General features: G+C 40.3%; 1 protein-coding gene across 2 annotated transcripts in view; it reads left to right on the forward strand.

Moving 5' to 3' along the window:
• Positions 1-17,403, forward strand: part of UBN2 (ubinuclein 2) — a 150,646-nt gene that overhangs the window by 79,374 nt on the left and 53,869 nt on the right. For both annotated transcript variants that reach the window (XR_012850009.1, XM_075833556.1), the window contains exons 11-12: positions 12,277-12,420; positions 12,505-12,555. Coding sequence is in view for 1 of the 2 variants with exons in the window: in XM_075833556.1 (XP_075689671.1) it covers positions 12,277-12,420; positions 12,505-12,555 (195 nt within the window). In the remaining variant the exon portion in view is untranslated. The remainder of the gene's footprint in view (positions 1-12,276; positions 12,421-12,504; positions 12,556-17,403) is intronic.

Here is a 17,403-nt window from a genome sequence, read left to right on the forward strand (position 1 = left end):
AAATAAAACCACTTTTTGGGCAAAAAAAGTAGTTTTATTTGATTTTGACTGTAAAATTTTTTTTTCACAAACTTTATTTAACTGATTGACTTTTTTTTTTAAAGTCCCACCAGGGCACTACACTATGCAATCTGTTGATCGCATATATCATGCTTTGGTATACTTAGGCAATAATGCTTTGGTATACTGTCAGGCATGACCTAACAGACATTTGCTGAAGACAGACCTGGGGGTCTTTGTTAGGCCCCCGGCTGTCATGGAAACCCGACGGCGACCCGCGATTTGTTTGCGGGGGCGCCGATCGGGTGACAGAGGGAGCTCCCTCCCTCTGTCAAACACATTAAATGCCGCTGTCACTATTGACAGCGGCATTTAATGGGTTAAACTGCCGGAATCGGAGCGCGCTTCGATTCCGGCAGTTGCAGCAGGAGCCAGGCTGTGTATAACAGCCGTGCTCCTGCCGCTGATCGCGTGGGTACAGTCTCAGTACCCGCGCCATCACAGGACGGATATATCCGCCGTCCTGCACAAACTAGCAGCTGCAGAGGACGGATATATCCGTCCTTCGGCGTTAAGGAGTTAAGGGCATAAACTGGGACAATGTGCTCAAATAAAAATACACAAACTAATGGGACATTTTTAAAAGGCTCTTAAATATGTCCTGTGAAAAATATATATCCTATGGGAATTAACAATCTAGAAACAGGGTGAAATTGATGTGGATAAATAAATCCGTAAGGGGGGCAATAAATTATAAAAAGGAAGCGTTCAAACTACTAAAGCAGGAGGGTAGTGACGAGGCATTAATTAATTATAAAGAATAAAATAAAGTTGTGTAAAAGACAAAGGCAGCAAGGATTGAAACAGAGAGACTCGTTACCAAAGAAAGTAGAAATAACCCATGATGTTTGGAGTGGGCTCACGCGCTGAGCCCGCTCCATATACTGCAGGTGTCGGCTTCTGACACTCTGCACTAACGGCTAAGAACAGTAATGGCACTGTTCCTGGCCGTTCAACTAGTTAAATGCCGCGGTCAATAGCGACCGCAGCATTTATATTGGTTTTTCTATGAAGGACATTTATGACATATCCATCTCTAGAACGGGGCCCCCTAAGTCCCGTTCTATCTTACCCGGCTCCACTGTCTTCCGGCCACTTCCTGGTTACATGGTGAAGTTACGCAAAAAGCATAACTCTCTGAGCTACGCAGTTTCCGTAACTCCCATAGAACTGAATAGTAGTTACGGAAACAGCGTAGCATGCTACGCTGTTTCTGTAACTGCCATTCACTACTATGGGAGCTACGGAAATAGCGTAGCTCAGCGAGTTACGCTGTTTCCTTAACTCATCCATGTATTGCAGTGTATTGTACCAGCGATCTAATGATCGCTGGTTCAAGTCCCCTAGGGCAACTAATAAAATGTGTGTAAAAAAAACAAACAAAAACACATTTTCCCCAAGCACAATGTAAAAATAACAAAAAAATTGGTATCGCTGCATCCGTAAAAGCCCGAAACTATTACAATATAGCATTATTTAACTCACACAGTGAACGGTGTAAAAATATTTTCTTTAAAACCCCAGAATCGTTACCATAGCGCTAAAAAGATGTATTGTATATATTAGCATCTAAATGTGGTTACATTTGTTACATTGTTTTGTCATTTTAGCATAAATGAATTGTGGTAACAATCTGCCTTATTTAACTAATGCCTGTGCACTTTACATTAACACCGTTGGATGTAGTGCGGTAGATAAGGAATACAGATACTACCTATGCGGATGCAATGATCTGCCAGCATTGTTACTCCACGCCACATTGTTTCAGTACATTGCACTTCTAGAATGCTAGAAGCTATAAGCCCCAGACGATTTACAGCAGATAAATAACTTCGTAATGAAACGCGTAGCGCTGGTAGTAGGTAGATAGGGATAACTCTGCCTGAATGCAGGAGTGTTATATTTCCTGAGCTCAGCCACTGCTGAGGATAAGCATCAGAAAGGCTGATAGAAGGTAGACAGGGATAACACTTCCTGAATGCAGGAGTGTTATACTTCCTGATCTCAGTTACTTCTGATTGACAAGCATCAAAATGAGTGGAAGAAACCGATATATCCACTACACTGACATAAGTTCACCTAATAATAATAAATAAAAAAAAACAAAAACCAACAATATATATATATATATATATATATATATATATATATAAATACAAAAATATCAAGAATATAATAATATCAAAATAAAAATCTTAATAGGGTGAAAAAGAAAAATCTAAAAAAAATAAGAATAAAAACTGGGAGGAGGAAAAAAAAGAAATATTATATAGGGATCATTGCATCCGCATAGGTAGTATCTGTATTCCTTATCTACCGCACTACATCTAATGGTGTTAATGTAAAGTGCACAGGCATTAGTTAAATAAGGCAGATTGTTACCACAATTCATTTATGCTAAAATGACAAAACAATGTAACAAATGTAACCACATTTAGATGGTAATATATACAATACATCCTTTGAGATACAAAACTCCGTGAATTTTGCTCTAGCTTCAAGGGAAAACTACAAGAAATTAGTTTTATAATTTATGGCTTCAGAATGTGGTGAAACTGAACAAATATTTTTTTTTTAACCAATAGTTTTTTCTTTGTAAAAGAAGTAAAATATGAAATTTTTTCCTATTTTCTGTTGTCTAAAACATTGGTGCATTTTAGTCAGGTGAGTCTTATAGTCCAAAAAATACGGTAAATCCTTTTTCTCTACTGTATTTACACCCGAAAATCCAATGTCTGGTGACTTGATCAAGGGATAAAGTAAATTCTTCATTAACCTCTTCCCGCCCAATCACGTACAGTTACGTGATTAAAACTGGTGGCTTAACGCCGTTTCACGTAACTGTACGTGATGGAGATGAAGCTGGCTCAGGAGCTGAGCCAGCGGCATCACCACCGGGTGACAGCTGTATGTTACAGCTGTCACCCTGAGGTATCGGCCAGGACCGGAGCTAGCATCCGATCCGGCCGATTAACCCCTCAGATGCTGCGTTCAATAGAGATCGCAGCATGTGAGGAGTTTATAGCCACCGGCACCCCAGCAATGTGATCGCTGGGTTGCCGGTGGCTGCAAAGGCGATCGGAGGGCTAATACTTACCTCCCGGTCCGCCAGTAACGGAATCCTCCTATGCCCTGTCGTCGGCGGGGCCCAGGAGGCTTCCGGTACCATCTTCAAGATGGCGCCGGCTCAGCTTCCGGCTCAGAAGCTGAGCCGGCGTCATCAGCAGTGGGTGTCCGCTGTATGTTACAGCGGACACCCCGATCTATCGCCAGGAACCGGAGCTAGCTCCGATTCCTGGCATTAACCCCTTCGATGCAGCGATCCATTGTGATCGCTGCATCCTAGAGGTTTGCAGCAAATCGGCAGCCTTGCCATGCGATGGCAAGGCTGGCGACTGCTACTATGGCAACAGGAGCCCTAACAATGGACTCCTGTCTGCCATTATGTAAGCTGATTAGGCCCCGCCCAGAGGCAGAGCCTGATCGGCTTGCTGTCAGTGAACAACTGACCGTTCCAATACATTGCACTACATAGGTAGTGCAATGTATTAGAACATCAAACAAACAGTTGGATCTTCAAGTCCCCTACTGAGACTAAAAAAAAGTGTAAAAAAAGTAAAAATAAAAGTTGTAAAACATACAATAAAAGTTTCAAGTAATAAAATAAAACACAATCGCCCTTTTTCCCTTATCAAGTCATTTATTATTGATAAAAATAATAAGCCATACATATTTGGTATCGCTGCGACCGTAACGACCTACACTATAAAAATATTATGTTATTTATCCAGCGCAGTGAACGCCGTAAAAAAAAAACTCAAAAACACTGCCATAATTAGTTTTTTTGGTCACTGTCTTCCAAAAATTGAAATACAAAAAGTCGCATTTATCCAAAAATGGTACCTATAAAATCTATACCTCGTCTCGCAAAAAAACAAACCCTCACATAGCTCCATCGACGAAAAAATTTAAACGTTATGGCTCTCACAACATCGCGACAGAAGAAATACATTCTCTTTCCAAAAGTAATTTTATTGTGCAAAAAGTTATAAAAAAGTTCTATAAATTAGGTATCGCCGGAATCGTACTGACCCGCAGAATAAAGGTAACATGTAGTTTATAACGCATGGTGAACGCTGTATATTAAAAAAAAAAAAAAAAAACTATGGCAGAATTGCTGTTTTTTTGTCACCTTGCCTCTCAAAAAAAGGATAACAAGTGATCTAAAAGTTGCATGTACCCCAATATGGTACCAATAAAAGCTACAGCTCGTCCCGTAAAAAAAGAGCCCTCATACCACTACGTCTATGAAAAAATAAAATAAGTTAAGGCTCCAATAAGTCAGGAAAGAAAAATATGCAGTTGTGCCGGCCCGAGGGGAACATTTCTTCTGTTTCAAAAGGCGATGTATCAAGGCACTAAAATTAGGGAACCAGGAAGGGGAGGGCCCAAACATATCTGCTGGAAGCGAGGGCGTATTATACCAGGACACTTTCCCAGCAAAATTCCCCAAACTGCAAAGGTGCGGAGTGTGGACCAAAAGGGGGATAAGGAAGGACATTTATCAGTGCGACACCGGCCTGTGCAGAAAGGATCGATCACAGCGTAACACACATCTATGGATCATTTTATTTTTTTTACCTTATTATTATACCACCTGACTATGCCCCTGATGTACTCTGCCGAGCTCACATATACCCACATTATAAACTGAAACACCAGCAATACCCAAACAAAACTACAACCAAGCAAAATCTACGCTTCACAAGCCAAATGTTGCTCCCTCCCCTCCGAACCCTACAGTGTGCCCAAACAGCAGTTTACTTCCATATATATGATATCGCCATACCCGGGAGAACCCTTTTAACAATTTTTGAGGTGTGTGTCCCCAGTGGCATAAGCTGGGCACGACATATTTGACAATGAATTAGCATATCTAGGGAAAAATTTTAATTTGCGCTGCGGAAGGTACAATCATTTATGGAAAAGACATGTGGGGTGAAAATGCTCACTACACCCCTTAATAAATGCCTTGAGGGGTGCAGTTTCCAAAATGGGGTCACTTCTCAGGGGTTTTGTTTTATTTCACATCAAAGCTTCTGCAATTGTAAACCAATACTTCATATGTCGCCAAATTAGGCCTCAATTTTTCATGGTACTCTTTCACTCCTGAGCCCTGTCGAATGTCCAGGCAAAAGATTAGGGCCACATGTAGGGTGTTTCTAAAACCGGGAAACACCGCATAATAATTGAGAGCTGTTTTGTTATGGTGGCACAAGCTGGGCACCACATATTGGCGTATCTAAGGAAAAATTCCCATTTTCACTCTCCCACATCGTGTGCACACAAATTTCTGCAAAACACCTGTGGGGTTAACATGCTCACTACACCCCTAGGTGAAGACCTTGAGGATGTTGTTTCCAAAATGGGGTCACTACTGGGGGGGATCCACTGTTTTGGTCCCACAGGGACTTTGCAAATGCAACATAGCGACCAGAAACCAAATGCAGCAAAATCTGTACACGAAAAGCAAATGGCGCTCCTTCCCTTCTGAGCCCTGCCGTGTGCCCAAACAGCAGTTTATGACCACGTGTGGGGTATTGCCGTACTCCAGAGAAGTTGCTTTACAGATGTTGGGGTTCTTTTTTTCCTTTATTTGTTGAGAAAATTAAAAATTTGGAGCTAAAGCTACGTCTTATTGAAGAAAAAGGATTTTTTTTATTTTCACTGCCCAATTCTAATAAAATCTATGAAACACCTGTGGGGTCAAAATGCTCACTACACCCCTAGATGGATTCCTCAAGGTGTGTAGTTTTCTCAATGGAGTCACTTTTTTGGCGTTTTCACTGTTTTGGTCCCTTAGGGGCTTTGCAAATGCGACATGGCCTCCGCAAAACATTCCTGCTAAATTTGAGCTCCAAAAGCCAAATGGCGCTCTTTTCCTTTTAAGCCCTGCCGTGTGTCTAAACAGCCATTTATTACCACATGTGGGGTATTGTTTTACTCGGGAGAAATTGCTTTACAAATGTTGCGGTGCTTTTTCTCCTTTAGTCCTTGTGGAAATTCGAAAAAATTAGCTAAACCTACATTTTCTTTGAAAGAATGTAGATTTTAATTTTCACGGCCTACTTCCAATAATTTTTGCAAAAAACCTGCGGGGTCAAAATGCTCACTATACCCCTAGATAATTTCCTCAAGGGGTGTAGTTTCCCAAATGGGGTCACTTTTGGTGGATTTCCACTGTTTTGGCACCGAAAGAGCCCTGCAAACCTGACATGGTGCCTAAAATATTTTCTGATAAAAAGGAGGCCCAAAATCCACTATGTGCTCCTTTTGCTTCTGAGGCCAGTGCTTCAGTCCATTACCAAACTAGGGCCACATGTGGGATATTTCTAAAAACTGCAAAATTTGGGCAATAAATATTGAGTTGCATTTCTCTGGTAAAAACTTCTGTGTTACAGAAAAAATAGATTAAAAATGAATTTCTGCAAAAAAAATAAAAATTTAATTTTAAAATTTCACCTCTACGTTGATTTAATTCCTGTGAAACGTTTAAAGGGTTAAGAAACTTTCTAAATGCTGTTTTGAATACTTTGAGGGGTGAAGATTTTAAAATGGGGTGACTTTTTGGCGGTTTATAATATATAAGGCCCTAAAATCCGCTTCACAACTGAACTGGCCCCTGTAAAAATAGCCTTTAGAAATTTTCTTGAAAATGTGAGAACTTGCTGCTAAAGTTCTAAGCCTTGTGACGTCATAGAAAAATAAAAGGACGTTCAAAAAACTATTCCAATCTAAAGTAGACATGTGGGGGGTGTTAATTAGCAACAATTTTGTGTGGTATAACTGCCTGTCTTACAAGCAAATACATTTTACATTTAGAAAAATGCTAATTTTTGCAATTTTTCCCAAAATTTTGGTGTTTTTCACTGATAAATATTGAATTTATCGACCAAATTTTTCCACTGTCATAAAGTCCAATGTCTCACGAGAAAACAATCTCAGAATCGCTTTGATAGGTAAAAGCATTCCGGAGTTATTACCACATAAAGTGAAATATGTCAGATTTGAAAAAATGGGTCTGGTCCTTAAGGCCAAAATGAGCTTGGTCTTGAAGGGGTTAAAGAGGCTCTGTCACCAGATTATCAAATCCCTATCTCCTATTGCATGTGATCGGCGCTGCAATTTAGATAACAGTAACGAGTTGTTTTTTTTTTTAAAACGATCATTTTTGGCCAAGTTATGAGCAATTTTATATTTATGCAAATGAGCCTTTCTAATGGACAACTGGGAGTGTTTTCCCTTATTTCCAACTGGGCGTGTATTGTGTTTGTAACATCTGGGCGTGTTTACTTGTTTTACTAGCTGGGCGTTTTGAATAGAAGTGTATGATTCTGACAAACACTTCTGTTCACAATGCCCAGCTAGTAAAACAAGTAAACACGCCCAGATGTTACAAACACAATACACGCCCAGTTGGAAATAAGAGAAAACACACTCCATTAGAAAGGCTAATTTGCATAAATATAAAATTGCTCATAACTTGGCCAAAAATGATTGTTTTTAAAAAAAAAAACACGTTACTGTTATCTGTATTGCAGCGCCGATCACATGCAATAGGAGATAGGGATTTGATCATCTGGTGGCAGAGCCTCTTTAACCCCTTCCCTCCTATATATATTTTTCCATCAATATAGGTGAGGGCTTGTTTTTTTGCGGGACAAGTTGTAGTTTTTCGTGGCACCATTTATTGTACCGCATAATGTACTGGGAAGCTGAAAAAAATTATTTGTGGGGTGAAATGGGCAAAAAACATATTTCACCATTTTTTGGGGGGTTTTGTTTTTACAGCGTCCATCAGGCGGTAAAGATGTTATTCCATAATGAAGTGATTTCCATAAAGCCCTGGAAGGCCATTCTATCTCTAGCTTCTTTCCAGACCTTCGATTTGTAATTTTAATAATGGGTTTGAGGAGTTATTTGGTTTGGATAACATACCGGATTCCAAGAGTTGAATAAAAAATTTTAGATACATACATACATACACTAAACTATGTATTAATCTATTTAATTCGGGTTCGTCTACCTCTCCATATCAGGTCATTTATGATAGATTCAAGAGTTTTAAATATGTTTTTGGTTAACCAGACTGGTGCATTGCCAACGACATGCAATACCATTGGCAAAACCACCATTTTAACTAACGTTATACGTGAAGAGTATTGGGGTAACCATTTATTCCAGATTTTAATCTTTTGTCTAAGTTTTCCAAATAAGGGAAGAACGTTCAAGTGGATATATTCGGACAACCATTTGGATGATTTGATCCTCACATATTGAAAGGAGTCTACAACTTCAATACCTATTTCCCCCTCGCCACATAAGATGGATCAAAGGCCATAGTTTTTGTCATCGTTTTTTTCATGCCCCACATCCCCGAGATCTCTCAGGAAGAGTAGCAGGTCATCAGTGAAATCTTCTCCTCACTTTCTTCAACCAAAAATCTCTTATTCCTGGATCAGATCTAATCCTTATCGCCAATGTCTCTATCAGAAGGTTAAATAGGAGTGGGGATAAGGGGCAACCCTGGCAGGTACAACTTGATAAATAGTGGTAGAAAAGGAGCCCCCCCATGCCTACCCTAGCCCTCGGGTTAGAATACAGAAGTTTCACCCATTTAATAAAGTTCTCTCCCAAACCATATCTTTGCAGCACCCCTCCCCCCCAAAAAAACTCCATTCTACTGTGTCAAAGGCCTTAGCTGCATCTAATGACAACAGACCCCCATTACGGTATCTATCTCTTCCATATTCAATATTCACAAAGGCTCTTCGAATACTGTACAAAATAGATTTTCCTGGGAGAAAATCAGTCTGGTCAGAGCCCAACAGCGAAGGGATTAAGAGCAGAAGTCTATTGGCTAGAATTTTAGCTAGAATTTTCAAATTGGTATTTGGAAGCAAGATAAGATAGGGTGGTAAGCATCCAAATAAGACCGGTCCTTCTCAGTTTTTGGTATTAATATAATAGTAGCCTCTTCCATCGAAGGGGGGAGCTTTTCCTGGAGATGGGCACAATTCTATAATTGAAAAAGATGTTCTACCAACAGATCTTGATAAGTATAACCCTCATACGGAATTCCATCTATTCCGGGGGCACTATTCTTCGGAAGATCTTTTATTACCTCCGATATCTCTTGCAAAGAAATTGAAGCCTCTAAGGCTATGTTCACACGGAGTATTTTGGGGGAGGATATCTGCCTCAAAATTCCGTTTGGAACTTTGAGGCAGATATTCCTCTCCCTGCACGCCGATTTTCGCGGCAATTATCGCGTCGTTTTTCACCCGCCGCCATTGAGCGCCGCGGGCATAAAACAGCGAGAAATACGCTTTCTCCTGCCTCCCATTGAAGTCAATGGGAGGTCAGAGGCGGAAGCGCCCGAAGATAGGGCATGTCGCTTCTTTTTCCCGCGAGGCAGTTTTACTGCTCGCGGGAAAAAGACGCCGACGCCTCCCATTGAAATCAATGGGAGGCGTTCTCGGGCCGTTTTTGCCGAGTTTTGCGACGCGGTTTCCGCGTCAAAAAACTTGGCAAAATACCCCGTGTGAACATAGCCTAACCCTCCGCTCTGATCATCTGACAACTGGAAAAGTTAAAGAATCCCCAAAAAATAAAAAGCTCCACAATATACAGAGCCAATACCTTCCCCATCCCACCCTCTTATTTAGCTTGCTGGTACTCAACCTTGCGAACTTCCAAACCTTGCAATACTACTCCTCCATCAGTTACAAATATAATTCAAAAATAAAAAAGACCATGCAATACTCCTCTACCACCCACCTACTCCTAATTTATATTGATCAAGACCAAAGGAGAGAATTGAATTTTTTTTAAACCGATCAGGAAAGCATTCTCCCCTTTAGAAAAATTAGTTATATCTTCTTGGAGTCCATCTAGGAAACTGCCTCCCCTGTAGAATAAAAAACAAACTGCAGTATTCATAAACGACTCTTAGCCTAGCTGGAAAAAGTAGTGAATACTGCGGGCCTGCCTTCCTCAGCCTGTTCTTGACCTCGATTAATTTGATCCTTTTTTTCGATGTTCCTTGAGAATAGTCTGGATAGAGGGCTATTCTAGTTCAATTATGAGTGAGATCTGAGGCAGATTATTGTCTCGGTCTCCAGCGCTCAGAAATGTAAATAATAGTGGTCTCGGTGGGACCCCTGGTGGTCTAGGTTTCAATGGTACTCTATGGGCTCTCTCAACTGAGAACGTATTTGACAGTGCTTTCGTCAAATTTACCCAGGAACCAGGACTTGATGGATTGTACACAGTCTGCACCCTCAGAGTTCTCAGGAAAGCCAACCAAACGTATGTTATCTCTGGCGACCTGTCTTCCAGATCAGTCACTTTATCAGATATGACACTATTAGAATGTTTCAGCGCTAACACTTCTTTTTGTAAAGTCACAATCGAGTCTTCAGTGTCTGATATACGGACTTCAGCTGTATCCATCCTTACATTTATTTTAGAGAGATCAGATGTCTCTCTTCTAAGAAATGATCTAATACCCCCCCATTTGTAGTGCAAGACCAGCCTTTTCCTCAGGGCTCAGGGTACACAGAATTTCAGTAAGAGCTGGGGTCCCCCCCATTCTGAGCCCATTTCTGCTCTACTCTGTTTCTCAGGGTCTGAGAGGTTTTTAAAAGATTCTTTTGGGCTTACAGGGTCCCCACCTCCCTCTCTTTTAGATTGCAAAGGGTTAATACGAGTGGAGAAAGTTGTGGGTGAACCTAAGAAATTGTCCATTTTAGATGATTTTAAGGGGGCACCCCACTTATCCGTCTTGACACTGCCTCCTCTGGTTTTTTTTCTTGGTGGCATGCTATCCCAGACTTTCCACCTCAATCAGAAATTCAGGCAGGTTACGTAGCCCAGGCCCTAGATATTCAGCTTGAAGGCCAGTGCACTCAAGTCAGCCGCTGTGGTAAGGGGATCAACCAGGATAGGTTTTACTTTATACTAACTAGAATGGCTCTATATGTAAAACCAAAGTAGGCACCCGCAGGAGATCAGCAGGTCAAGATGGAGAGTACGTTAAGGAGTACAAGACACTGTCAGAGGGGTATGACCTGCAAAAAACAATGAATCTTTAGGTCAATACCGGAGGGTGGTTATTAATGTTACAACCTCAGAGGGGGTCACAGTTACCAATGGGGTTTCACAGGGGTCAGTATTGGGCCCTCTTCTTTTTAATATATTTGTTAATGACCATGTAGAGGGTTTCCAGAGTATAATTTCAGTGTTTGCAGATGATCCTAAGCTCTATAAAGTAATCAACACAGAGGAGGATAATGTAATACTACAGAGGGATTTGGGGAAGCTGGATGTTTGGGCAGAGAAAGGTGGCTAAATGTAAGGTTATGATACTGGGCTGAGGAAACAGATTTTACAATTCTGCATTAAATGGTAAAACATTGGGTAAAACTACCACTGGGAAAGATTTGGGGATATTGGTGGACAGTACATTTTACCTTTAGCAACCAGTGCCAGGCAGCTGCTGCCAAGGCAAATAAAATCAAGGGATGCATCAAAAAAGGCATAGATGCTCATGACCAGAACATAGTTTATATACATATATACACAGGAGCCCAAAATTGCACACAATATTCTATAAGAAGGACATGGCTGAACTAGAACAGGTGCAAAGAAGGGGCGACCAAGGTAATTAAGGGAATGAGCGGATTGCAGTACCAAGAAAGGTTACCAAACTCCGGGCTATTCAGTTTAGAAAAAAGACTGCTTCTTATTCTTTACTGTAAGAGCGGTGAGACTAAGGAACTCTCTGCCACAGGATGTTGTAATGGTTGATTCATTGAGCAAGTTCAAGTATGCCCTGGATACCTTTTTTTTTAAAAATATAGTATTACAAGTTATGGGTACTCGGTTCTGGAGATGGAATGCTGATCCAGGGATTTATTCTGGTTGCCAGATTTGTAGTCATAAAGGATTTTTTTCCTCGTAATATGGGGAAATTGCCATCCACCTCGTAGGGGTTTTCACTTTACTCTGGATCATCACGGTACCCGTGTTTTTTTATATATATTTTTTCCAACCTATAAACTATGTAAGCATTCTGTACGTAATTGTAGCTGCTAATATAACCGCTTTCATTAACATGTCACTTTTTTCCCATCCGTTACCTATTTCATGTAGGAATTTACTGTGTAATCTAGTAAAGATTAAACTGGGATGCTATGAGCTTGAACCCAATAAAAGTCAATCTGCAGAAGACTACCTAAAGAACTTTATGGAAACCGAAGTAAAACCTTTATGGCCAAAAGGCTGGATGCAGTCCAGGTAATAGTAACACAGTTTTACTGCATTGTCAATGCTACATTTTATGAAGTAACTGTATTTGACGCAATTTCTTTATTTTAATAGATTGCTATTTAAGGAGAGTCGCAGTGTGCATAATCACCTTACTGCTGCTTCGTAAGTATATACACCTCTGCAAGGTTATTGTAAAAAGGCCCTCCATTTATAGCCATTTGTGTAGGATTCTAACCGTTCTCACTGGCTCAAATCCTGATTATCTACAAAATAATTGATTAACTTTCTGAATACTTTATATAATATGTTTTGCATAAGTTCTGCGTTAGTCTTTATTATAGTCCAGTGATCCATTCACAAGTCTGCTGGTTGGCTATGAACACAAGCTAAAATCCTTATAGACTGACATAGCCCTAATGGCTTATTTAAGCTCCTGTTATGTAGCACAGAGTTTTGTCTACACTAGATTTTTACTGGAGTAGTGTCAAAGCTATTCTTCCCAGGATGCAAATTAACACAGGAAGCTAACAAGGAAGGCTATCTCTATACACCTTTCAGCCATAACGTTTTATCCACTGACAGGTGAGGTGAGTAGCATTCATTATTTCTTTACAATGGCACATGTCAAAGGGTGGAATTTATCAGGCAGTAGGTGAGCAGTCAGTTCTTGAAGTTGATGTGTTGGAAGCAGGAAACTTTTTACATTCATATGATTGTCCTTGTGGTTTCCGTGTGTCATCTCTTTTTCTTGTCCGTTTATCTACTCTGCAAGACTAGAAAAGGGCATGTCATGAGTTTTTTACAATGAAGGCATGCTCCGTGAATAACTCCATTGACTTTTGTATGGGTCAAAGTGCTGACCGTTGATGAAACAGAGAGCACACTGCCGATAAATACATTTGTATGAATACGGCTCGATCTGTGCGACTGACTCCCAAGGCTCTTTGATGTGCGTGGGGAGCGAAGGCTAGCCTGTATGACCGGATGCCATTGAAGTATCCACTTGCTGGGTTTGGTGTTGCCACAGACTTGTCCGTACCCACCTGAACCCTGTTCACCTCCAAAAGAGCGTACAATGGGAACGTGAGCATCAGAACTGGACCATGGAGCAATGATAGGTAGCCTGGTTTGATGAATCACTGATGTGCGTGCGTCTCTTACCTGGGGATGAGATGGCACCAGGATGCACTATGAAATGACGGCAAGCCAGCGGAGAAGTCTAGCAAGCAAAATGGGGGAACTAGAGGCCTTGGTACTGGAGGAACATATAGATGTAGTTGGTGTTGCTGAAACATGGCTAGACTCTTCTCATGACTGGGGTGCATATCTACAGGGTTTTACACTGTTTTGGAAAGACAGGGCAAATAGGAAAGGTGGTGGTGTATGTCTGTATGTGAGAAGTGATATGAAGCCGAGTGTGAAAGAGACAATAGTGGGTGAACATTGTGAGGAGGTTGAAATCTTGTGGGTGGAATTACAAAGTGAGGTAAACACTGAAACAACATAACTGAGGAGAAGGAAGGTCCGCTATATAAACAGATGGAGCTGGCTGTAGTGATTCCTCACTTTGTTGCAAGAAAATTTTCTGGTCCAGTTTGTGGAAGACCCGACTAGAGGAGGCACTTCTATGGTCATTTCTAATAATGCCGAGCTTGTTGGGAATGTCAATGTTTGTGAAAACCTTGGTAACAGTGATCACATTATAGTTAAATTTTTCCTATACTGTAAATAACAAACGCAGGCTGGGAGGGCAAAAACACTTAATTTTAAGAAGGCCAATTTCCCCAGGATGAGGACTACAATTCAGGATATAGGCTGGGAAGAACTAATGTCAAATAATGGTACAAATGATAAATGAGAAATCTTAAAATCTACTTTGGGTAATTATAGTGTGAAATTTATTCTTCTAGGGAACAACAAGTATAAATGACTAAAATTAAGCCCCACATGGCTTACACCTTCTGTAAAAAGGGCAATATATGACAAAAAAAGGGCATACAAATCTGAGGCTACAACTGTAGCGTTTGTAAATTTATAAAGAGCTTAACCCCTTCAGGACTGAGCCTGTTTTGGCCTTCAGGACGAAGCCGATTTTTCAAATCTGACATGTGTCACTTTATGTGGTAATAACTCCGGAATGCTTTTACCTATCCAAGCGATTCTGAGATTGTTTTCTCGTGACATATTGTACTTTATGTTAGTGAAAAAATTTGGTTGATAAATTCAATATTTATTTGTAAAAAACACCAAGATTTGGAGAAAATTTGCAAAAATTAGCATTTTTCTCAATTTAAATGTATCTGCTTGTGAAACAGATAGTAATACCACACAAAATAGTCACTAGTTAACATCACCCATATGTCTACTTTATGTTTGCATCGTTTTTTGAACATTGTTTTATTTTTCTAGGACGTTACAAGACTTAGAACTTTAGCAGCGATTTCTCATATTTTCAAGAAAATTTCAAAAGGTGATTTTTACAAGGACCAGTTCAGTTCTGAAGTGGCTTTGAGGACCTTATATATTAGAAAGTCCCCATAAATCACCCCATTTTGAAAACTGGACCCCTCAAAGTATTCAAAACAGCATTCAGAAAGCGTATTAACCCTTTAGGCGTTTCACAGGAATTAAAGCAAAGTAGAGGTGAAAGTTACAAATTTAATTTTTTTTTTACAAAATTCATTTGTAATAAAAAAAATTCTATACCACAGAAGGTTTTACCCGAGAAATTTAACTTATTATTTATTGCCCAGATTCTGCAGTTTTTAGAAATACCCCACATGTGGCCCTAGTGCGGTCATGGACTGAAACACCGGCCTCAGAAGCAAAGGAGCACCTAGTGGATTTTGGGGCCTCCTTTTTTTTAGCATATATTTTAGGTACCATGTCAGGTTTGAAGAGGTCTTGTGGGGCCAAAACAATAAAGACCCCCAAAAGTGACCTCATTTTGGAAACTACACCCCTCAGGGAATTTATCTAGGGGTATAATTAGCATTTTGAACCCACAGTTTTTTTTGCTAAATTTATTTGAATTAGTTTGTGAAGGTGAAAATCTACTTTTTTTCTGAAAAAACGTAGAAATTTGTAATTTTTTCAAGGAATAAAAGAGAAAAAACACCCCAACATATGTAAAGCAATTTCTCCTGATTATAGCAATACCCCATATGTGGTAATAAACTGCTGTTTGGACCCACAGCAGGACTCAGAAGGGAAGGAGCACCATTTGGATTTTGAAATTCTGATTTTGCTGGTATAGTTTTCAGTGCCATGTCGCGTTTGAATTGCACTGGAGGGAACAAAATAGTGGAATCCCCCGGAAAGTGACCCCATTTTGGAAACTACACTCATCAAGGAATTTTTCTAGGGGTAAAGTTAGCATTTTGACCACACGGTTGTTTTGCTGAATTCATTGGAATTATTCTGTAAAGGTAAAAATCGACTTTTTTTCTGAAAAAGGGTAGCCATTTTTAATTTTTACAAGGAATAAAGGCGAAAAAGCACCCAAACATTTCTAAAACCATTTCTCCCGATTACGTAAATACGCCATATGTGGTAATAAAGTGCTGTTTGGACCCACAGCGGGGCTTAGAAGGCAAGGAGCGCTATTTGGCTTTGGGAGCTCAAATTTAGCTGAAATGGTTTTTGGGTGCCATTTCGCATTTGCAAAGCCCCTGAGAGGCCAAAACAGTGGAAACCCACCAAAAGTGGAAATTACACCACTTAAAGAATCTATCTAGGGGTATAGTGGGCATTTAGACCCCACGAGTCTTTTGCAGGATTTATTAGAATTGGGCCATGAAAATGAATATCAACATTTCTTCCACTAAAATGTTGCATTTTTTTCAATTTTACAAAGAATAAAGGGGGTAAAAGCTGCCCAACATTTGTAAAGCAATTTCTCCCGAGTACGGCAATACCCCACGTGTGGTCATAAATGTTTTTTCATTAGAAAATAATTAACCCTTTCTGGACTGATCCATTTTTTTCTTTTCCTTTTTAGTTTTTTCCTCCCCGCGTTCGAAGAGCCACAACTTTTTTATTTTTCAGTCAATAGAGCGGTATGAGAGCTTATTTATTGAGGGACGAGCGGTCGTTTTTATTGGTACCATTTTTTGGTACATACAACTGTTTGAGCACTTTTTATTACATTTTTAGCTAGAGCGAAGATGACCAAAAAAACAGCGATTTTGCCGTTTTAAATTCTTTATTTTTCACGTGAGACGCTCCATACATCACCCCCCACACTACGACATGCTATGTTGTGGTGCGCGAAGGGGTTAATGCGCAGCGCATGGTGCGGAGTGAAAATTACAATTTTCCACTCATATGCCACTTTAGTGCACTATATGTTATGCCCAGTTTGTGCCACTGAAGACAAATACCTCATAAAATATTAACCGGGTTCTCCCGGGTATGGCGATGCCATATCTGTGGACGTAAACTGGTGTTTGGGCACGCTGCAGGGCTCAGAAGGGAGGGAGCGTCATTTGGCTTTTGGGGCGCAGATGTAGCTTGGTAGTTGTTCTGTTTGGGGTTTTACTGGTGTTTCAGTTTGTAATGTGGGGGCATATGTAATCTGTGCGGGGTACATCAGGGTACATGTTATCTGTGCGGGGTACATCAGGGTACATGTTATCTGTGCGGGGTACATCAGGGTATAATAAGAGGGTATAATAATGCAGTAAATAAATAATAATCCGCAGATATGTGACCGGTGTCGCACTGGTAAATGGCGCCCAATCTTATCTGCTTTTGGAACACTCCGCACATTTTGCATCGCCATATTCTGAGAGCCAGAACGGTTTTATTTTTTCTCCACCGGAGCTGTGTGAGGGTTTATTCTTTGCGGGACAATCTGTAGTTTTCATTGGTACCATTTTGGGGTACCAGAAATTTTTTTGATCACGTTTTATTCCATTTTTTGGCAAGCAAGGTGACCAAAAACCATCAATTCTGACAATGTTTTTTATTCGTTTTTTTATGGCCTTCACCCTGGGCTATAAATGACCA

This window comes from Rhinoderma darwinii, chromosome 7, assembly GCF_050947455.1.
Source record: "Rhinoderma darwinii isolate aRhiDar2 chromosome 7, aRhiDar2.hap1, whole genome shotgun sequence".
In the NCBI taxonomy this organism is placed as follows: Eukaryota; Metazoa; Chordata; class Amphibia; order Anura; family Rhinodermatidae; genus Rhinoderma; species Rhinoderma darwinii.